Source organism: Globicephala melas, chromosome 15 (assembly GCF_963455315.2).
Source record: "Globicephala melas chromosome 15, mGloMel1.2, whole genome shotgun sequence".
Lineage (NCBI taxonomy): Eukaryota > Metazoa > Chordata > Mammalia > Artiodactyla > Delphinidae > Globicephala > Globicephala melas.
This window is the reverse complement of record NC_083328.1, coordinates 74,870,752-74,893,780: the sequence shown is the minus strand read 5'-3', so window position 1 is coordinate 74,893,780 and position 23,029 is coordinate 74,870,752. Positions and strand designations below refer to the sequence as shown.

At 41.4% G+C, this 23,029-nt stretch overlaps 1 protein-coding gene across 1 annotated transcript in view; it reads left to right on the top strand.

Moving 5' to 3' along the window:
* The first annotated feature begins 547 nt into the window (after window positions 1-547).
* B4GALT5 (beta-1,4-galactosyltransferase 5) overlaps window positions 548-23,029 on the top strand; it is an 80,296-nt gene continuing 57,814 nt past the window's right edge. Inside the window, exon 1 of the mRNA XM_030839043.2 lies at window positions 548-722. Coding sequence (XP_030694903.1) covers window positions 608-722 — 115 coding nt within the window. The 5' untranslated portion in view covers window positions 548-607. The remainder of the gene's footprint in view (window positions 723-23,029) is intronic.

Here is a 23,029-nt window from a genome sequence, read left to right as displayed (position 1 = left end):
GTGAACTGAATGAATGAATGAATGAATGAATGGAGGTGTATACCGAGCCCTCATGCCTACAATCCCTGCTCTTCTGTCGCAGTGGGTGGCCAGCCGAGTCAGACATTGCATACGGCCCCTTGGCTCCCAGGTTGGGGGCGTCCAAGAGCGGACCGACGGGCACTTGAGCGACGTTCCCCAAAAGCCAGGGCGGTGGCCGCGCCGGTAGAGGGGCTGTCGCCATTTGGCGACTTTCCCTGCGGGCCACTGCGCCGCCGCGGGGGCCAAACAGGGGATCGCTCTGTGAGCGCGCGCGCGCGCGGGTCTTTTGCGACGGTGCCCGGCGGCGCTAGCCCCGCCCCCTCCCCGCCCCCGCGGCCCACCCCGCCCCGCCCCGCCCCCGCCGCTGCGCTCTCTACCGGGCCGCTCAGGCCCCCGCCCGCTTCATGTGGCCCGGCCAGCGGCGGCCGGCGGCTGGGAGCGGCGAGGCGGCGGCGAGCGGCGGCCGGCGAGGCCCGGGAGGTGGCGGAGGCCCAGGCGGCGGCGGCGGCGGCGGCCAAGGAGGCGGCGCACGGAGAGCGGCGGGAGCAGGCCCGGCCCGGCCCTCGAGCGGCCGCCTGGCTGCAGCATGCGCGTCCGCCGGGGGCTGCTGCGGCTGCCGCGCCGCTCGCTGCTCGCCGCGCTCTTCTTCTTCTCGCTCTCGTCCTCGCTGCTCTACTTCGTCTATGTGGCGCCCGGCATAGGTAGGAAGGGGGCCTGGGACCCTGGGGGTGCCTCTCTGGCCTCAAGGGGACCCCGGGAACCCCCGCCCCGCCCTGAGGGGACCCTGGCTTTCAGAAGACACCCGGCTGGGAGGCGACCCCGAGCCTGGCCCTCAGAAGACTACGGGGACTCGGCCCGACCCTCGGGAGACCCCACGCCTGGCCCTCGGAGGACTCCAGGACATTCCAGTACCCTGCACCCCGACGGGCTCCAGAACCCCCCTCCCCCCGCCAGCCTCCCGCCCACCCCCTGCCCTCCTTTAACCCCTTCCCCGCGGGAACCCGACCATGCCTTCACACACACACACACACACACACACACACACACACACACACACACACGCGCGAGCGCGCGCGCGTGCTGGGACGCCCCCTTTCTTGCCCTGGCCTCCCTAGAACCCCCACTTAACGCTCCTCGGCTCGAGAACTGGCGCTCTCCCTCCTCCGGGGTCTCCTCCAGCCCCGGTTCCGGGCATTCCTCGGCCCCCGAACCTCCGCGGCCCGCCCTCCCCTCCTCGCGGAGCCCCTGTGCTGGGGTCTCCAGGAGTCCCACCTTCCTGGTTCCCATCCATCCTTCCCCTCTCTTCTCCCTGGTGACTCCACCGTTTCCTGCTCTCCCTCCTACCCTTTCTTCCCTCGACTTTCCCTTGTTACATCCACCTTCAGGTCCTCCTCCCCAACACACACATTCTCCTCTTCCAAGTGGCCAGATCCCTTTCCTAGCAGGGTGGCATCCCCCACCCCCCAGGGAGGTCCACCCCCTCCATTCAGTCTACGAACCCCTGAGTGTGCCACGCCTCCTCTCCATCCCCTCCCCCTGCCCCGCCTACCCCCAAGAGCACTCCCTGTCATCTCCTCTCCCTTATCTCCTATCCTTCCCCGAATCCTCACCACCCCCCTCTGGTCCTCAGGCACAGTTTCTTTCTGATTGAAGACTTGGGGAAGGGGTGCTGTCTGGGCTCTTCCTTTCTCCCCTTTCTTTAACTTCTGCCCTCTCCTAGCCTTGAGGGTAGAAGGTGGCCCTTCAGTAGTATCCTATGGGGCCGGGGGTGTGTACATTTAAATTGGTCCTAGAGGAGGAGATATGACAAGGGCCTTGGGGAAATGGTGCAGGTGGGAAGGAGCATGGAGAAAAGGTGGAATGGGGACTCATTCTTCTCAAAGGCATGTCCTTTAAAGGAAAGACAGCCCTGGAGAAACTGAACCCTGACCAAGCATAGGCTGTCTAAGAGCATAGAGCAGACATTTAGGATGTGAAGAAACATTAGAAGGAAATAACAGCATGAGGGTTAAGGTCAGAGGACATGGAGGTCAGATTTGGATTCTAATCGCTGCCCTTTATGACCTTGAGCAAGTTACTAAGCCTCACCTTTTCTTCTCTGTAAAATGGGGGTACTCATCCTAACCTTATAGGGTTTTAAGGATGGAAGTAGATAAGTTCCCTTTTAAAGCACTTATCATTGTACCTGATGCTTAGAGAGTTTTCAAAAAAAAAAAAGCTATTATATGTAGCTTTCAAGAAAGAAGGGAGGGAGTAGATGGAAGGTTTAAGGTATGTATTTGCCTGACTTGGCATCACCATGAGGCCCTAGAGAAAACCTCAGTTTAAGGTGAAAAATGATCAGAAAATGCTGTTGGGGGTGGGGCAAGGAGAGTAAATTTTGCTGTAAAAAGTCTGGATCATTTGGATGTTAGGAAAGGGTTGATGGTTTAACTCTAGGGAAATACCCTTTAGGATTGTAGTAATGATTAGTGCCATTCTCTGTTGACCTGTCAACACTGAACTAGCTGAATAGAGAAATTTCCAGATAGAGCCGGAGATTGTCTCCTGATTTTTTTTTAAAATAAATTTATTTATTTTATTTATTTATTTTTGGATGTGTTGGGTCTTCGTTGCTGCGCTCGGGCTTTCTCTAGTTGCGGCGAGCGGGCTTCTCACTGCGGTGTCTTCTCTTGCTGCAGAGCACGGGCTCTTGGCGTGTGGGCTTCAGTAGTTGTGGCATGCAGGCTCAGTAGTTGTGTCTCGTGGGCTCCAGAGAGCAGGCTCAGTAGTTGTGGCACACAGGCTTAGTTGCTCCGCGGCATGTGGCATCTTCCCAGACCAGGGCTTGAACCCATGTCCTCTACATTGGCAGGCGGATTCTTAACTACTGCACCACCAGGGAAGTCCTCTCCTGATTGTTTTTTTTAAAGAGCATATTTCATTTGATGGTAAATATTGATGATTTGTAGTACAAACTAGATCTAGTTTGTACTACAAAGATAGAACAGGTAATATCCTACTGCCGTAACATTTTATGAAATGTCTTAGGAAAAGCATCCCTCTGGGAAGGTGTTGTATGTGGCCTGATGGATCAGATGAGGGGATAGGAGTCTGGGCAGAATAAGAACAGGTGAGTAATTAGTGGAATTAATTGAGAAAAGAGTTCATTAACATATTGGATATTAGGCTAATAAAAATGGGTGTGAAATGATGGATTTGAACCTAGAGGCAGTCTTGAAGCCATATCCCCTTTTGTGAAAGTGATGGGTTTTTTCTGGTGTGGGTGCATAAATAAGCTATGTCGAAATGGAAAAATATATCCCACTGGGATAGTAAACACCCTCTTGATTAGAAAGATTAGAAGCCAGATTCTAGAACAGAGATGGAACGTAACAACTTAATTAAAACTCTTCAGCAGTAGATTTTTAGGTCAGTGGAACCCCAGTGAAAGGCAGTGGGCTTGGGGCTTCCCTGGTGGTGCAGTGGTTAAGAATCCGCCTGCCAATGCAGGGGACATGGGTTTGATCCCTGGTCTGGGAAGATCCCACATGCTGCGGAGCAGCTAAGCCTGTGTGCCACAACTACTGAGCCTGTGCTCTAGAGCCCGCGAGCCACAACTACTGAAGCCTGCGCACCTAGAGCCTGTGCTCTGCAACAAGAGAAGCCACCGCAATGAGAAGCCCCGCACCGCAACGAAGAGTAGCCCCCACTCCTGCAACTAGAGAAAGCCCGCGCGCAGCAACGAAGACCCAACGCAGCCAAAAATAAATAAATAAGTAAATTAAAAAAAATAATAAAGCAATGGGCTTCTACCACACTTAGATTCCTACATCACTGATAACTGAGAAAGATGCAAAGCACTTAAATATTCACTAATTTCTTCTTAAATGTGGGTCTTCTAAAGGGCAGATCTACTTAAGATTCACTTCTGTTAGTTGGAAAGGGGAGTGGTGGGAAGGATGTGAAGTGGTTTTAGAAGGATACATTGAGCAGTTTGGTGATTTTATTTATCTTGGCTTTCCTGTTTAGGAGCTTAATTTTTTAAATAATCAGCTTTGGACAGAGGGTGGCAAATTTTTTCAAAAAGTTAAGGCAGTCTAGAGAAATAGAAGGTTTTATATGCCTTGGATTATGAAGACCTTATTTGAGACAATTGTTAAAATGAGCTTAGAAAATAATACTGGGTTGAACCACATGAAATTTCCATTTTTTGCAGGTCAAAACCAGTTGTATATTGGCAGTTTGATATATAGCTCAATCTAATACATTTCCAAATAATGACAATCCTGTTTTCTGGCATAATGGGAAGTGTCAGACTTGTATTTCCTTCCAGGTTTAATATTTTTCCAGTCCTGCTTTTGATTTACTTTGTATACCCTGTGGCCACGCTGTGCTCTACGGCTAAAGAGAAATCATCAACCTGAGAGTGTGTTACAGCTATATTTGGAATTATGTAGACTTGAATTTGAGATATGAGAAAAACCATGTTAGTTTTAAATGTTTTAAAGTTGCTCATGTGTAATATAGCCCAGCTACAATTTCAACCTAACTATTGTTGGTATTTTTGAGATCTAATGCTAGCTCTTAATGTTAGTGTCCCATAGTCTAACAGCAAAGGGAAATTTTCCTGGACTTGAGGGTCATCTGAAATGGAGGTAGTGGTACCATTTGGCTTAGAAAATTGGATGTGAGGAATATTACTAAATCTGACTATAATGTGTTTGTAACAAATACAAAGTGCACTTAGCTACTTAAATAAACCCCTGCCAATCCAGTTAAGTAATTTAAAAATATGACTGCATTGGCCATTATGTTTTTGTTATTAAATCAAAAGTAGTGTTTTATATCAGCAGTTTAAAAGTAGAAATGAAAAGGATGGGGCAGAAAGTGTGAGGGAGGTGGTGGATTTGAAAAAGGAAGAGGAAGGGAATATGGTTATAAAAATGCATACGTGGGCTTCCCTGGTGGCGCAGTGGTTGAGAGTCCACCTGCCGATGCAGGGGACACGGGTTCGTGCCCCGGTCCGGGAAGATCTCACATGCCGCGGAGCGGCTGGGCCCGTGAGCCATGGCCTCTGAGCCTGCGCGTCCGGAGCCTGTGCTCCGCAACGGGAGAGGCCACAACAGTGAGAGGCCCGCGTACCACACACACACACACACACACACACACACACACACACACACACACACAAACAAATAAATGCATACGTGCCTCTTCTCTGTAGCACCCTGCCCTCCACAGCCTGAGTGATTATCGTTTATTTCATCACTTGTTTTACCTGCACTGTTGAAATATCCCTATTCCTTTCAGGGTTCCGAAGAGAACTTTGAACTTATTTATGATCCTTTAACTTAAAAAAAAAAAAAAAAACCTAAGAGCTTGGAGTACCTCCATGTTCCAGTCTGACCAGGTCTTTTAGAAGATAAGAGAAGTGAACTATTTACAGATGGACATACATTTGAAGGGCTGATTTTAAAAATCTTATTAACTTTATGGTGCTGTCACATGGCAAGGTTGTATAGAGGTTACTGACCTTTGCAAATTGTTTAGTTACTGATTTTAAGAGAGATGCCTGTGCATGGTTAGAGGCAGTAGTCTATATACTGATGAAATTTTATTAAAGTTCCACTATTTAAATTAATTTTTCTTTTGTCTTGATTATTGAGGAAAGGAAATGGGGAATGATTTTTCCCTTTTGTCCTGCTTAGTTCCAAGAAAAGTTTGATTCATGGCTGGCTTTTGGAAGACAGGAATCAGTAATTCTAATCCCACCTGATTTGACCAAATGACCTTGAGCAAATCACTTGATTCTCTGATCTTATACTTGGCCAGAAAACAAAGCTGTTTGAAACACTAGAACTGCATCTTAGCCAAACTTTTAGTAAGAAGTTTTTTTTTTTTTATCTTTATTGGAGTATAATTGCTTTACAATGGTGTGTTAGTTTTTGCTTTATAACAAAGTGAATCAGTTATACATATACATATGTTCCCATATCTCTTCCCTCTTGTGTCTCCCTCCCTCCCACCCTCCCTATCCCACCCCTCTAGGTGGTCACAAAGCACTGAGTTGATCTCCCTGTGCTATGCGGCTGCTTCCCACTAGCTATCTTTTTTTTTTTTTTTTTTTTTTGCGGTACGCGAGCCTCTCACTGTTGTGGCCTCTCCTGTTGCGGAGCACAGGCTCTGGACGCGCAGGCTCAGTGGCCATGGCTCACGGGCCCAGCCGCTCCACGGCATGTGGGATCTTCCCAGACCGGGGCACGAATCTGCGTCCCCTGCATCGGCAGGCGGACTCTCAACCACTGTGCCACCAGGGAAGCCCTAACTATCTATTTTACATTTGGTAGTGTATATATGTCCATGCCACTCTCTTGCTTTGTCACAGCTTAGCCTTCCCCCTCCCCATATCCTCAAGTCCATTCTCTAGTAGGTCTGTGTCTTTATTCCTGTCTTACTCCTAGGTTCTTCATGACATTTTTTTTCTTAAATTCCATATATATGTGTTAGCATAGTCAGAAGTATTTATGTATAGAAAGTTGATAATTCATTCACATCCTATGCAAATTTTGGACCTAAGATTTTAGATAAGATACATGTTTTAAATAACTGAATGCAACTTTCTCTAATAACCCCAGGAAAATTTCAGATTCCCCCCTTGTTTTAAATATATATATGTGTGTATATATATATATATATATATATTTTTGGCTGTGTTTGGTCTTTGTTGCTGCGCGCGGTCTTTCTCTAGTTGCGGCGAGTGGGGGCTACTGTTCGTTGTGGTGCGCGGGCTTCTCATTGCAGTGGCTTCTCTTGTTGCGGAGCATGGGCTCTAGGCGCGCAGGCTCGGTAGTTGTGGTAGTTGTGGCTCATGGGCTTAGTTGCTCCGCCGCATGTGGGCTCTTCCCAGACCAGGCCTCAAACCCGTGTCCCCTGCATTTGGCAGGCAGATTCTTAACCACTGTGCCACCAGGGAAGTCCCATCTCCCCCCTTGTTAAGTGTAGTATGAAAACAGCCTTTTTGTTGTTGTTCCTCACATGAAAGTGTCCTCTAAATGCTTCAGTGCACTTAGTTTCTGAGCTTTTCTGGAGTGAAATATGTCATATTGTGAATGTGGGTTATTTTATTTTAGAAAATTAAAAAGCCTTACCCTGTTTAAGGACCCCCTTCTCCCCACGTGTGCCTGTACGGACTCACTCACTCACTCAGATGTTTCCTTTGAGTATTGCATCGTGTCAGTCTTCTTAGAAGGAAACCATATTTGGAGAACAGATTGAAGTTATAAAACTAAACAGCACCACTTTTGACCAGGATTTTGGTGATGTTTTATGTCCTTTCTGCCGCAGTTTGCTATGTCGGAAACAAAGTCTTGGGTTTGGAATTGAAGTCTCTTAACAGTGAAAATGTGCTAGTCTTGGACAGTCTTTGGAAGCAGCCGTTTGGCCAGTATCAGTTGCTGTTCCAAGGCATCGCTACTCTAGCCAGTAGATAATTCTGCCCCCAACCCTGACATTTCCCCCCAGAGCTTGACAGGCCAGTGAGAGCAGCGTATAACATCGTATAACATCGCCAGGAAGGAGGGTCTTCTTGTGTTGCCATGACTCTTTAGAGCTCTTTAAGAGAGGAAAAAGACGTAGAAGCCAAAGTGCTACTGACTTACTTGCTTCCCTAATTTTGCAGCGTTTTAGATCATGGAAGATACGTTGTACACATCCAACTATATAAGCAAACAGAACTTTAGTAAGCAAGAAGTAGGCAATGTGATGCTGCAAAGGCCTGTCAAAGAACTAGAGAAAACTAGTGGTTAACATTGGTCAAGATAAAGGTTAATCAGAAGCAAACAGATTGGGTGTTGGCTTAGAAGAAGTTAAAGGAGTTATCGTGAGAAGAGGCAGGCCTGTGTATACTATTAGTGAAAGGACAGTTATTCTTTAGTTTCTAATACTAGCTGAATAAGAGTATGCCTTCCTTTGCACACTGTGTGTATTTTTGTAGAAAGCTGTGAGAAAATTAAAGGAATTTAAGATCTGTGGGTCAATAATAATCCAGTATTTGAGTGTCTTCCTATCATGTTACCAGCTATGGGAGATATTTGGATTCTAGACTTTTGACTGCTGCTTTCATTTTACAGATGATTGTATAAGCCCAGGTTGAGTCATTAACTTGCCCAAAGTTGAGAATTACGAAATAGCTGTAAAAATAAATAAATAAATAAATAAATAAATAAATAAGATAAAATACCTCTGCAGCATATACTATATGGTTGAAAATACAAGATTAATCATAAGAAATAACTAGAGAAAATAGAAAATAGTATGTAATCAATTGCTGACTTGTATGATACTGATCCTTAATGAGGTGAGAGATTCAGACACAGGCACTCATTCCTTTATTCAATAGGTAGTTTTTTTGGAGTGCCTCCTCTTGTCAGATACTCTTTTGGGTATCAGGCAATCTAGAAATGAGTAAGGCAGAATGTTTCTGCCATCCTGGTGATTTCATTCTAGTGGGACGTTTTTGCCCTTTGTGGTGTTTTAATTCTGATGGGGAGACAGCCAATATACAATATAATTTCAGACAGTGGTAGGAGTGACTGAGGGTCTATTTATTTATTTATTTATTTATTTATTTTTGGCTGTGTTGGGTCTTTGTGGCCGCGCACTGGCTTTCTCTAGTTCTGGCGAGTGGGGGCTACTCTTAGTAGTGGTGCGCGGGCTTCTCATTGCGGTGGCTTCTCTTGTTGTGGAGCATGGGCTCTAGGCGCGCGGGCTTCAGTAGTTGTGGTGCATGGGCTCAGTAGTTGCAGCACGCAGGCCCTAGAGCACATGGGCTTCAGTAGTTGTGGTGTGCAGGCTCAGTAGTTGGGGCCCTCACGGGCTTAGTTGTTCCACGGCATGTGGGACCTTCCCAGACCAGGGCTCAAACCCGTGTCCCCTGCATTTACAGGTGGATTCTCAACCACTGCGCCACCAGGGTAGTCCCTGAGGGTCTGTTTTAGATAGGGTGGTTAGGGAAGGCTTCATTAATGAGGTGATATTTGACTTGAAGGGGTAGAACAGGTCACAGGTCTGGGGATTGGGATGGTGATGGGCGTGTCAAGCATACGTGAAGGTCTTGAGGCAGAAATGCACTTGAGGGAAGGTTGACTGGATTTTTATAAGTGAGAAATGGTAGGAAACGAGCTTAGAAAGATGGTAGGGGTCAGGCCTTGTAGGACCCTATAGGCCATGGTAAGGGCTGTAGGATAGGAGTGAACATTAACTTAGAAATCAGCCAGATCTGGGTTTGAATCAACTCTGACTGAGTGGGCACACTATTTTCAATTTTCTTATCTGCCCCATGGAGGATACCATCTTTCTCAGGGTCGTTGTGAGAATTGAGTAGAATATGCCTTTAAGAGGGCTTAGCACAGAGCTTGACACAAAGCTCCATATGTTAATAATTATTATTTATAACCATAGGAGATGTCCTCTTGGCCTAATGCTAGTACTAAACTGAGAGGAGGATTGAGCTCCAGTCCAGCTTTACCAATAACTAGATGGAAACCTTTACTTCAGTTTTCTCATCTGTAAAATAAAGCAATGGACTAAAGTACAGATTCTAGGGTCCCTCTCAGATCTGAAGTTCCATGATTCTGAGCAAGTGTGAGTTGAACCTTGAAGGAGAAGAAGGAATAATGAGTTCTGTCAAGTAAAGACACCCCATTAAAAAAAATTCACATCTCCCATTCACTTAGTTTCCCACCTTTAGTGCAATACTGAGCCATGGATTCTGTGAAGTGTCGGTGTATAACCATCAGACTTAACAGTTTCACTCTGTAGGGTGAATGGAGAAATTCAGACTGTGCAATGCTATTGTTTGAGGACATTTGCCCTAAAAATGAGACAGACGTAGAATGTCTGCCTTGAAGTCTATCTTTGAAATCATTGTGTCAAAGAAACAACAAAAAAATGTGTGTTGTCTTGGTCAAAGGAAAAATACTAAAAGAATTTTATGGAAATATCTTTGGGATGTTGAGACTTTTTTTTTCCTCTTTTTTTCTCTGCTTTTTGTCCCCTGGGTAATCCTTTTAAGTTTTAACCTGCTAAATCAGTCTTTACCTCTAGCCTCACACTTTTGCTTTTAAGCATGAAATAGAGCCCTGGACCCATTAGCTCCTGCCCCATCTTCATTCCTCTAGGTAATTGGATGTTAAATGAGAAATGAATATTACATTTTGACCCAGTAATTCTTTTTCTTTTTTTTAACATCTTTATTGGAATATAATTGCTTTACAATGGTGTGTTAGTTTCTGGTTTATAACAAAGTGAAAAAGCTGTACATATACACATATCCCCATATCTCCTCCCTCTTGCCTCTCCCTCCCACCCTCCCTAACCCACCCATCTAGGTGGTCACAAAGCACCGAACTGATCTCCCTCATCTCGCTGTGCTATGCGGCTGCTTCTCACTAGCTGTTTTACATTTGGTAGTATATGTATGTCCATGCCACTATCTCACTTCATTGCAGCTTACCCTTCCCCCTCCCCGTGTCCTCAAGTCCATTCTCTACGTCTGCATCTTTATTACTGTCCTGCCCCTAGGTTCTTCAGAACCTTTTTTTTTTTTTTAGATTCCATATATATGTGTTAGTGTACGGTATTTATTTTTCTCTTTCTGACTTACTTCACTCTGTATGACAGTCTCTAAGGTCCATCCACCTCACTATAAATAACTCAATTTCACTTCTTTTTATGGCTGAGTAATATTCCATTGTATATATGTGCCACATCTTCTTTATCCGTTCATCTGTCGATGGACACTTCGGTTGCTTCCATGTCCTGGCTATTGTAAATAGAGCTGCAATGAACATTGTGGTACATGACTCTTTTTGAATTATGGTTTTCTCACGGTACAGTAATTCTTTTTAATATTGTGGCTTATATAGAAGAGCATTCATACCTCCTCTAGTGATCCCATGAATCCAGGGTTTTCCCAAGCCTGGGAATCACATTGAATAATTTAAAGTGCTGTCTCTTCTTAGATTCCCTCCCCCCACCCCTTTTGTTAGTTTGAGTAATTATTAGACTATAAGTATTGTTCCGCCTCCTTCCCAGGTTACAAAGATAGCCAGGTACTTTGCAATGACTAGAAGGGAAGCTGGGCATTGTTTCTGAAGTACCTTAGTTACCATCATCAATTATGAACAGTTCTCTGAGGCTTATTAGTGGCATAATTATGATTATGAAAAATGTTGTGGAGTGACACGTACAGGGAAGTGTAGATTGTAGGAAAACTCAGTGTTGTGTTTTAAAACTTAAATTAGAGGTGTGCTAGTGAGCACAGCTGTTTATTATTTTTATTAAAGAGCTGTAAAACATTTAAATACCAGTAAAGAGGGAACTTTTTTCACCATCTAAAAGTGTGATTAATAGTCATTTAAACTTTTTGCTTAATTCTCATGTGTTGAACAACTGTATGCTTGGAAAAATGGAAAAGCAGGAGTATTTTTTTTACTCATAGAACTAGTTACCCCATTTTGAGGAGTTGTGCTTTTAGGCACTAAGCCTAAATTATACTCATGATTATAATGTATGTGTTTTCAGATTGGTAGACCATTGGCTTTTGAAGGCTAGAAAATAGTATTTTCCTAAATGCTGTGTTGGGGTCATGTTTGTGTAGTTAAAAAAAAAATTCTTTCTTCCATTGCAGAAAAATGAAAACATTGCCAACTTAGGGAAGTTAAATCAGATGGATCAGAGATGATAGTAGACTGACTTTCTTGATGTACTTATTATGAATCTTTATATTTTAAATAAAACCATTTAATCGTTTAACTTTTAAAGAAAAACTCATTTTATCCACATCATCATAATCTATAGAGTAATGATAGGGGAGTTCTCTGGGTTGTAATGTCCTTTTGCCTAGCACGTTATATGCACTTAAATATTTATTGAAATGAATGAAGAAACTATTACCTGGTCAAGCTAGCCTCTTTGTTGTTGGATTGCATTTAATCTGGGGGAAGGATTGCTTCTTCTGTTAATCCTGATTTTGAAGTGATTTTGAATTCATTTTGCCCAAAACTACTTTGTCTTTTTTCCCCCTATTTCTTTGTGGTAAAATATTTATAGCATGGACTTTGCCATGTATTTTGGTAATTTAAATGTGCAACTCAGTGGCATTAATTACATTCACAATGTTTTGCAACCATTACAGCTATTTCCAAAAATTTCTATTGCCCCAAACAGAAAGTCTCTTCCCATTAAGCAGTAACTCCCCATCCATCACCCGCCCCCAACTGCTAATCTACTTTCCATCCTGTAAGTTTGACTGCTCTAGGTACCTCATATAAGTGTAATCATACAATGTTTGTCCTTTTGTGTCTGCTCTATTTCACTTAGCAAAATGTTTCCAGGGTTCATTCATGTCATAGCATGTGTCAGAACTGTATTCTTTTTATGGATGAATAATATCCTATCTTGTATATACCACACTTTTTCTCATCTGTTGATGAACACTTGAGTTGCTTCTACCTTTTGGCTGTTGTAAATAGTGCTGCTATGAATGTTGGCATACAAGTATCTGTTTGAGTCCCTGCTTTCAATTCTTTGGGTATTTACCTGGGAGTGGAATTGCTAGGTCATATGGTAATTCTGTTTAATTTTTTGAGGAATTGCCAGACTTTCCACAGTGGCTGCACCATTTTACATTCTCACCAGCAATATATTCCACATCCTTGCAGCCAACACTTATTTTCTGAGTGTGTGTGTTTTTTTTAAAGTGTAGGCATCCTCGTAGGTGTGAAATGGTAGCTCATTGTGGTTTTGGTTTGCATTTCCTTAATGACTAATGAGGTTGAGCATATTTTCATATGTTTATTGGCTATTTGTGTATCCTGTTTAGAGAACTGTCTATTCAGGTTCCTTTGCCCTTTTTAAATTGGATTGTCCGTTGTTAAGAGATCTTTATATTTTTTGAATATTAAACCACTACCAGATATATATGATTTGCAAGTATTTTCTCCCATCCTATGGGTTGTCTTTTCACTCTCTTGGTAGGGTCCTTTGATGCGCAAAAGCTTTTGACTTTAACGAGGTTCAATTTATTTATATTTTTCTTTTGTTTGTACTTTTTTTTTTTTTTTTTTTGCCGTACGCGGGCCTCTCACTGTTGTGGCCTCTCCCGTTGCGGAGCACAGGCTCCGGACGCGCAGGCTCAGTGGCCATGGCTCACGGGCCCAGCCGCTCCACGGCATGTGGGATCTTCCCGGACCAGGGCACCAACCCGTGTCCCCTGCATCGGCAGGCGGACTCCAACCACTGTGCCACCAGGGAAGCCCCTTTTGTTTGTACTTTAAAAAATATACTACTTGGTAAGTTTTTGACTGAACTTTTGCTCCCTACATTGTAGTCGTTTACTTTTTCTGCCCGTGAAAGTTTTCCCTAAGTTACTGATAGGCATATCTTACACAAGCTATTATTGAGCTGATTTCTGAGAAGCAGGAGGCAAGGTTTTTTGGTTTATCTTTCTCTCACTTGTTTAAGTTTGATGCTGGTTTCTTGATTTCTTTTTTTAAAAATTAATTAATTTATTTTTGGCTGCATTGGGTTTTCGTTCCTGTGCACCAGCTTTCTCTAGTTGCGGGGAGTGGGGGCTACTCTTCGTTGTGGCTCGCAGGGCTTCAGTAGTTGTGGCTTGTGAGCTCAGGAGTTGTGGCTCACGAGCTCTAGAGCGCAGGCTCAGTAATTGTGGCGCACGGGCTTAGTTGCTCCGCGGCATGTGGGATCTTCCTGGACCAGGGCTTGAACCCGTGTCCCCTGCGTTGGCAGGCGGATTCTTAACCACTGAGCCACCGGTGGAGCCCTGATTCTTGGTCTTTAAAATGGTTACTGTCTTTGCCAAACTTGACATGCTCTGCAGATTCCATTAAATATTTCAAGTGTTTGAAGAGTCCAAATCTTATTGATGTCTTTGTTGATTATTTTGTTCAGTAGGACTGAAATGTAACTTAAATTTAAATGTTTTCTGTTTCTAATTGCAGTTCTCTGAAAGTCCATGTAAGACAGGGCCAGAAGTTGGCACACCAAATTTTTGTTGGGGACAATACAGTTTACTGATTAAACATATGATATAGAAGAGAAATTTAGAAAATATTATAGATTGATGAATATAGTCCATGAAACACTGGACTTATTTTTTTTTTCCATACAGAAATTAAAGTATACGATGATTTTGAAGATAGGGAAAAGTATATATCACTTGGCATTTTGTTAGCCTCAAATCTCCATTAACCAGCACCTTTTATGTTTTGCTGTTTAATAAGTGGTGATACTTAGAATGTAGACCCGGATGCATGACTTTGAGTTTGGTGTTAAGTATGATTTTTTTCCTTCTGATTGTTTGAAACAGAGCACTCTGTTTCCCCATACCTCCCCAGGCCACCACAGGCACAGGATGGCAGGTAGTGATGAGAAACAGCTTGCTAAGATGGTGCCTGGCTGACTAGGAGGTGTGTGATGTGAACACAGGATTTGTTTTTTCCCCTTATAACATTTTTTAAAATTATTTTATAACATTTTCCCTTTATAACATTATCAGAAAGTGAAGAGAACGTTAAAGAACGAGGAAACAGAAAAGTCTAACGTGTAAAAACCTGCTGGACTTCTGCATCTGTGACATGGTAAAATTTGGCACTTTGATTTTTTTTTCCCTGGTATCAGCTGAATTTCAAATGTATTTATCTAAATGTGAGTGATAATGGTAGTGATTAAAGACAGGTGGGTACTTAGAAAATGTTTGTGCTTTGGGGCCTGTGATAAAAGAAAAGATTTACAGACTTGCTTTGCATTTGCCTGTTTTGGCTGTTTTCTTAGAGCTAACTTAATCTTTATGTGTTAAACCCTTAGAGTGTGCTAGGTTTGGGGGTACAGTGATGGATGATGTGGACACCATACCTCTGTTATTTTTTAAGTCTTCAGCAAGGGAGCATGGCTTCATTTTAGTAAAAAATTTTCAGAATTTTGAGTGATTTTATATCCCCAGAAGATGTGTTTAATTGAGGGTCAGTTCAGTTGATGTTAACGTGCCTTAATTGCCAGGAATAACAGTGAATGTATTTTAATTGTAGACATTTAAGACAGCAAAAAAATTTTAAAGAAATTCTTGAAGAGTCATTTAGTTTAATTTTTTACCCCACTGGGCCCATTGGCTGTACATGTTCTTGGTGGTATTCATATTTACATGAATGTTTTTGCTGTTTATCTCCTGAACAGAGTCATGGCAATGGTGGTGAACAGTGACCTGAAGTTTCTTAGTAACATAGATGCTCTCTGGACCAGTGGCGGAAGGATGCATTTAGATGCTGAGGCCTCTTCCCTTCTACCTGGAAGAGTATCTGTCTTAGAATAGAGGTCTGGCACTGAGCAGGTGCTCAGAGAGCATTTGTCAGACAGGATCAGTCTGTCTTCTACTCTTCAGTGGCTTTCATTGCTTTTAGGATAAAGTTCAGATTACTTATTGTAGTTTATAAGAATTTTTATGATCTGACCTTTACCTCCCTCTCCAGCTTCATTTATGCCACTTCTCTCCCTCCAGACACATGGGCCTCCCCACCTGGTTTCCAGCATAGACTAGGCTCTATCCTTAAGCTTTTCACTAGCTAACTCAAATATCCCTGCCCATCCTCAGACTTCTAAATCAGTGGCAAATGCATGGGCCTCATTTCTTTTTTTTTTGCGGGCCTCTCACTGCTGTGGCCTCTCCCGTTGCGGAGCACAGGCTCCGGACGCGCAGGCTCAGTGGCCATGGCTCATGGGCCCAGCCGCTCCATGGCATGTGGGATCTTCCCGGACCGGGACACGAACCCGTGTCCCCTGCATCAGCAGGCGGACTCAACCACTGCGCCACCAGGGAAGCCCCAAGGGCCTCATTTCTTGTTCATTGTTGTATCCCTGCCTGGAACGCTGGTCTGGCACACTGTAGGTGCTCAATGAATATTTATTTGTTAAATCAGGGAAGTAAGGTGGAGGTGGACAGATCTGAGGTCCTGAAAAGTACAACTAGCCAATTCCCTGCTCATTTGGGTATGTTGAAGGTTGCTGTGCTAACTGCTAGGACTTCAAGGTGAAGAACTAAAAAGGATCAAATAAAAACACAATGGATTTGTAAAAATATTAATTGTAATTGAAATTATGATTCCTAGCTCAGTCTCAGATTAATTATGTCCAATCCAGTCAGATGTTTGTTTTTGTGGGGGCCTGGTTTGGTGGACAGATGACAAGTAGGAGTTTTAAAGTTTTACCCATTTAAGATTCAACATGGATTTTAACCCTTTTAAGTGCTTTTTGTATCTTACATAGTATGTGTATGATAATGCTTTGAAATTGCAGATCACAAATGAATGTATTAATGGTTAGTCTTGTTCCTCAACTTGAAATCTAGATGAAAAAATTGATAAACAAGGAATTCCCTGGCAGTTCAGTGGTTAGAACTCGGGACTTTCACTGCTGTGGGCCCAGGTTCAATACCTGGTTGGGGAACTAAGATCCTACAAGCCGTATGGGGTGGCCAAAAAAATAAATAAATAAAAATAAAATAAAAATTAATAAACAGGAAAACACTCAGTCCTGATTTAGGAAGAAGTAGGTACAATAATTCTTATATATTGCTAGGAACATTGTTTCTAATTTTTAATTAGACAGATATTTAGGTTAATGGTTTTGGTGTTTTCAAATTTATGATAAAAGCTATACTTTTATGTCTTGAATATGCTTGTCAGTCTTTAATTTGAGAGGTAGTCTTTGCCTAGGAAATGAGAAATTGTTGTATATTTTACTTCTTCCAAAGAGCAATGAGGAAGAAACAAATTCTGGAATTGGAAGACCATATGGATGGTATGGAAAGTAAGTCTGTTATTCATAAACAGCTAGTCTCTTGTGCTCTACGCTGTTGGATGGAAGGTGGACATAACCTTGCCTCTGTTGCTGAGATTATTTTTGAGCTGACTCGTGCTAGGCTGGCACCCATCAATTGCTTTGTCTGGAAGGGACAACTGGAATCCTTCATTTTGTGTATGTGTGTGTGAATGTGAGTGGGAGGACGTGAAATGTTTGGTTTTGGTATTGGCTTGATTTTTCTGTTTCATTGTTGACTTGGCATGCCTGGCTTTTTCATTCTGCTTTTAAGTATTCAGAAATCTTAAGATATGTGTGAATTAGAAGATTTGGATTTATTTGAATTTCATTTGGCACTATGGGAAATTAGCTTTAGGTAAGAGCTACTTTTTGGGTTGGCTTTATGTTAAAGATAATTTTTTCCCTTAATTATTTTATTTTATTATAGAAAATTTCAAACACATACAAAAGTAGAGTGAATAGTATACTGGACTCCCATGAACAAAGGTATTTTGATATGACCTTTATATTTGTGAAAAATATAAATGTGAAAGGGCACATAGACAGCCCCCATTCCCCCAACAAAACAAAACAAAAGTACAAGCTTAGGCTAATTAATAACCTGTATTTTTAAAACCTTTGGATAATTGGATTTCATTTTTGTTCAGATGTTTTGCTGATCCATTTACCTCAATGAGAGTTTCTTAATATGTCAAAAGGGAAGACTAAAAGTATATAAACATAGGCTTATTGTGAGGATTAAAGGAGAGAGTATTTGTCAGATGTTTCCATGGCTTGGTACCAGTTAGATGCTCAACAGGTAAATGTCTCCTTGCCCTTTCACAGTTCCTCAGTCACAGTGCTCAATTGGAGTAGAGAGGGGAAGGGACACGTGGATGAACTGGTACACGGTAGAGAGTTGATTACGGCGAAGTTTCCAGAGGATTTATTTATTTTTTCTATTACCCTGTCCTTCATTTGAACCCTTGAAGTTTAGAGCTGGAAAAACAAGGGTCAGATGTTTGCCAAGAATAAACCTTTCTGTACTGTGGTGGTACCTCGAAGGCACTCCTTAGCTTGAGGAGCAGGTGCTCTGGCTGAGGATGCTGAAGTCTCCGAGGTGCCCTGGGAGCAGATGATTACTGCTCGAGTGTGTAACACCTGTGTTCTTTTGCTTCTCTTGGCCTATTTTTCTGAGAATATATTGCTGAATTCTGTCGCTATTTACATCAGCTTTGACCAAAGCCAAGTGCCAAGCTTGCAAGGGAAAGAATGGCAAAAATACCTCTTTTAGGATCTGTGTTGGCACAGATTTTTTGCTTTGTGTTTAGTAACAAGTGAACAACAACACTGATTTAATTTTAGTATTATTAGTTATATTAATTTATTAGTTCTATAATTAAAAAAGTAAAACAGTCTGCATAGATTGAAGCTATAGTTTCGGGTTGTATGTGTGAAAAACTCTCTCCATTGTGAATTTTGAACAAACTTACCAGTAGATTATTTATGTAAGCTTGTGTCATCAGAAGCATTCCAGAATGAATCATGTTTAGTTAGGATCTAACAAATGTTACCACCCTTGTTCTGTTAAGCAATATTTTTAAACTATTAAATCAACTTTAAGGATAATAAAGGAAATTACAGTAATTTATTCATAATCATCTTTTCCTCAGGTGTTTTCATTTCATTGTTTCCTTCTCATCTTTGTATACACACACAGATATTTGAAAGTTTTGTACCTTATAGGAATTGCTAGGCTGAGAGAATTGATGTTAGAAGGGTGGCAGCAATTTAGTAAATGCTGTGAGTGTTTGATTTAGAATAATCTTGTCCAGTCTTTTTGCTGTAACATCTTTTCCTGGTTAGTTCTGTTCTCTTCACTATAACTAAACATTGTGTCTGTTTTTTTTTGAATTTTTGAATTTTATTTTATTTTTATACAGCATGTTCTTATTAGTTATCTGTTTTATACACATCAGTATATATATGTCAATCCCAATCTCCCAATTCATCCCACTGCCACCACCACCACCACCTTCCCCCCTTGGTGTCCATACGTTTGTTCTCTACATATGTGTCTCTATTTCTGCCTTGCAAACCGGTTCATCTGTACCATTTTTCTAGATTCCACATATATGTTAATATACGATATTTGTTTTTCTCTTTCTGACTTACTTCACTCTGTATGACAGTCTCTAGATCCATCAATTTCATTCCTTTTTATGGCTGAGTAATATTCCATTTTAACATATGTGCCACATCTTCTTTATCCATTCGTCTGTCGATGGGCATTTAGGTTGCTTCCATGACCTGGTTATTGTAAATAGTGCTGCAGTGAACAATGGGGTGCATGTATCTTTTTGAATTATGGTTTTCTCTGGGTATACGCCCAGTAGTGGGATTGCTGGGTCATATGGTAATTCTATTTTTAGTTTTTTTTATTTTTATTTTTTATTATTATTATTTTTTTATTTTTAGTTTTTTAAGGAAACTCCATACTGTTCTCCATAGTGGCTGTATCAATTTACATTCCCACCAGCAGTGCAAGAGGTTTCCCTTTTCTCCACACCCTCTCCAGCATTTGTTGTTTTGTAGATTTTCTGATGATGCCCATTCTAACCGGTATGAGGTGATACCTCATTGTAGTTTTGATTTGCATTTATCTAATAACTAGTGATGTTGAGCAGCTTTTCACATGCTTCTTGGCCATCTATATGTCTTCTTTGGAGAAATGTCTATTTAGGTCTTCTGCCCATTTTTGGATTGGGTTGTTTGTTCTAGCTCTGTAAAAAATGCCATTGGTAATTTGATAGGGATTGCATTGAATCTGTAGATTGCTTTGGGTGGTATAGTCATTTTCACAATATTGATTCTTCCAATCCAAGAACATGGTATATCTCTCCATCTATTTGTGCCTTCTTTGATTTCTTTCACCAGTGCCTTATAGTTTTCTGAGTACAGGTCTTTTACCACCTTAGGTAGGTTTATTCCTAGGTATTTTATTCTTTTTGTTGCAGTGGTGAATGGGATTGTTTCCTTAATTTCTCTATCTGATCTTTTGTTGTTAGTGTATAGGAATTTAAGAGATTTCTGTGCATTAATTTTGTATCCTACAACTTTACCAGATTCATTGATTAGCTCTAGTAGTTTTCTGGTGGCATCTTTAGGATTCTCTATGTATAGTATCATGTCATCTGCAAACAGTGACAGTTTTACTTCTTTTCCAATTTGTATTCCTTTTATTTCTTTTTCTTCCCTGATTGCCGTGGCTAGGACTTCCAAAACTATGTTGAATAATAGTGGTGAGAGTGGACATCCTTGTCTTGTTCCTGATCTTAGAGGAAATGCTTTCAGTTTTTCACCATTGAGAATGATGTTTGCTGTGGGTGTGTCATATATTGCCTTTATTATGTTGAGGTAGTTTCCCTCTATGCCCACTTTCTGGAGAGTTTTTATCATAAATGGATGTTGAATTTTGTCAAAAGCTTTTTCTGCATCTATTGAGATGATCGTATGGTTTTTCTTCTTCAATTTGTTAATATGGTGTATCACATTGATTGATTTGCATATATTGAAGAATCCTTGCATCCCTGGGATAAATCCCACTTGATCATGGTGTATGATCCTTTTAATGTGTTGTTGGATTCTGTTTGCTAGTATTTTGTTGAGGATTTTTGCATCTATATTCATCTGTGATAATTGGTCTGTAATTTTCTCTTTTTGTAGTATCTCTGTCTGGTTTTGGTATCAGGGTGATGGTGGCCTCGTAGAATGAGTTTGGGAGTGTTCCTTCCTCTGCAATTTTTTGGAAGAGTTTGAGAAGGACGGGTATTAGCTCTTCTGTAAATGTTTGATAGAATTCACCTGTGAAGCCATCTGGTCCTGGACTTTTGTTTGTTGGAAGATTTTTAATCACAGTTTCAGTTTCATCACTTGTGATTGGTCTGTTCATATTTTCTATTTCTTCCTGGTTCAGTCTTGGAAGGTTGTACCTTTCTAAGAATTTGTCCATTTCTTCCAGGTTGTCCATTTTATTGGCAGAGTTGCTTGTAGTAGTCTCTTAGGATGTTTTGTATTTCTGCAGTGTCCGTTGTAACTTCTCCTTTTTCACTTCTAATTTTATTGATTTGAGTCCTCTCCCTCTTTTTCTTGATGAGTCTGGCTAAAGGTTTATCAATTTTGTTTATCTTTTCAAAGAACCAGCTTTTAGTTTTATTGATCTTTGTTATTGTTTTCTTCATTTCTATTTCATTTATTTCTGCTCTGAACTTTATGATTTCTTTCCTTCTACTGACTTTGGGTTTTGTTTTGTTCTTCTTTCTCTACTTCCTTTCGGTGTAAGTTTAGATTGTTTAATTGAGATTTTTCTTGTTTCTTGAGGTAGGATTGTATTGCTATAAACTTCCCTCTTAGAACTGCTTTTGCTGCATCCCATAGGTTTTGGATCGTCATGATTTTATTGTCATTTGTCTCTAGGTATGTTTTGATTTCCCTTTGATTTCTTCAGGTGACTCTTGGTTATTTAATAATGTATTGTTTAGCTTCATGTGTTTGTGTTTTTTACGTTTTTTTCTTTGTAATTGATTTCTAATCTCATAGTGTTGTGGTCGGAAAAGATGCTTGATATGATTTCAGTTTTCTTAAATTTACCGAGGCTTGATTTGTGACTCAAGATGTGATCTATCCTGGAGAATGTTCTGTGTGCACTTGAGAAGAAGGTGTAATCTGCTGTTTTTGGATGGAATGTCCTATAAATATCAATTAAACATACCTGGTCTATTGTGTCATTTAAAGGTTGTGTTTCCTTATTAATTATCTGTTTGGATGATCTGTCCATTGGTGTGAGGTGTTAAAGTCCCCCAGTATTATTGTGTTACTGTTGATTTCCTCTTTTATAGCTGTTAGCAGTTGCCTTATGTATTGAGGTGCTCCTATGTTGGGTGCATATATATTTATAATTGTTATGTCTTTTTGGATTGATCCCTTGATGGTTATGTAGTGTCCTTGTCTCTTGTAACATTCTTTATTTTAAAGTCTATTTTATCTGATATGAGTATTGCTGCTCCAGCTTTCTTTTGATTTCTGTTTGCATGGAATATCTTTTTCCATCCCCTCACTTTCAGTCTGTATGTGTCCCTAGGTCTGAATGGGGTCTCTTGTAGGCAGTGTACATATGGGTCTTGTTTTTGTCCATTCAGCGAGCCTGTGTCTTTTGGTTGGAGCATTTAATCCATTCACGTTTAAGGTAATTATCGCTATGTATGTTCCTATTACCATTTTCTTAATTGTTATGGGTTTGTTTTTGTAGATCCTTTTCTTTTGTTGTGTTTCCCACTTAGAGAAGTTCCTTTAGCATTTGTTGTAGAGCTGGTTTTGTGGTGCTGAATTCTCTTAGCTTTTGCTTGTCTGTAAAGCTTTTGATTTCTCCTTCGAATCTGAATGAGATCCTTGCTGGGTAGAGTAATCTTGGTTGTAGGTTCTTTCCTTTCATCACTTTAAATATATCATGCCACTCCCTTCTGGCTTGTAGCGTTTCTGCTGAGAAATCAGCTGCTAACCTAATGAGAGTTCCCTTGTATGTTACTTGTCATTTTTCCCTTGTTGCTTTCAATAATTTTTCTTTGTCTTGAATTTTTGTCAATTTGATTACTATGTGTCTTGGGGGTGTTTCTCCTTGGGTTTATCCTGCCTGGGACTCTCTGCACTTCCTGGACTTGGGTGGCTATTTCCTTCCCCATGTTAGGGAATTTTTCGACTATAATCTCTTCAAATATTTTCTGGGGTCCTCTCTCTCTCTCTTCTCCTTTTGGGACCCCTGTGATATGAATGTTGTTGTGTTTAATGTTGTCCCAGAGGTCTCTTAGGCTGTCTTCATTTCTTTTCATTCTTTTTTCTTTATTCTGTTCCGTGGCAGTGAATTCCACCATTCTGTCTTCCAGGTCACTTATCCATTCTTCTGCCTCAGTTATTCTGCTATTGATTCCTTCTAGTGTATTTTTCATTTCAGTTATTGTATTGTTCATCTCTGTTTGTTTGTTCTTTAATTCTTCTAGGTGTTTGTTAAACATTTCTTGCATCTTCTCGATCTTTGCCTCCATTCTTTTTCCGAGGTCCTGGATCATCTTCGTTATCATCATTCTGAATTCTTTTTCTG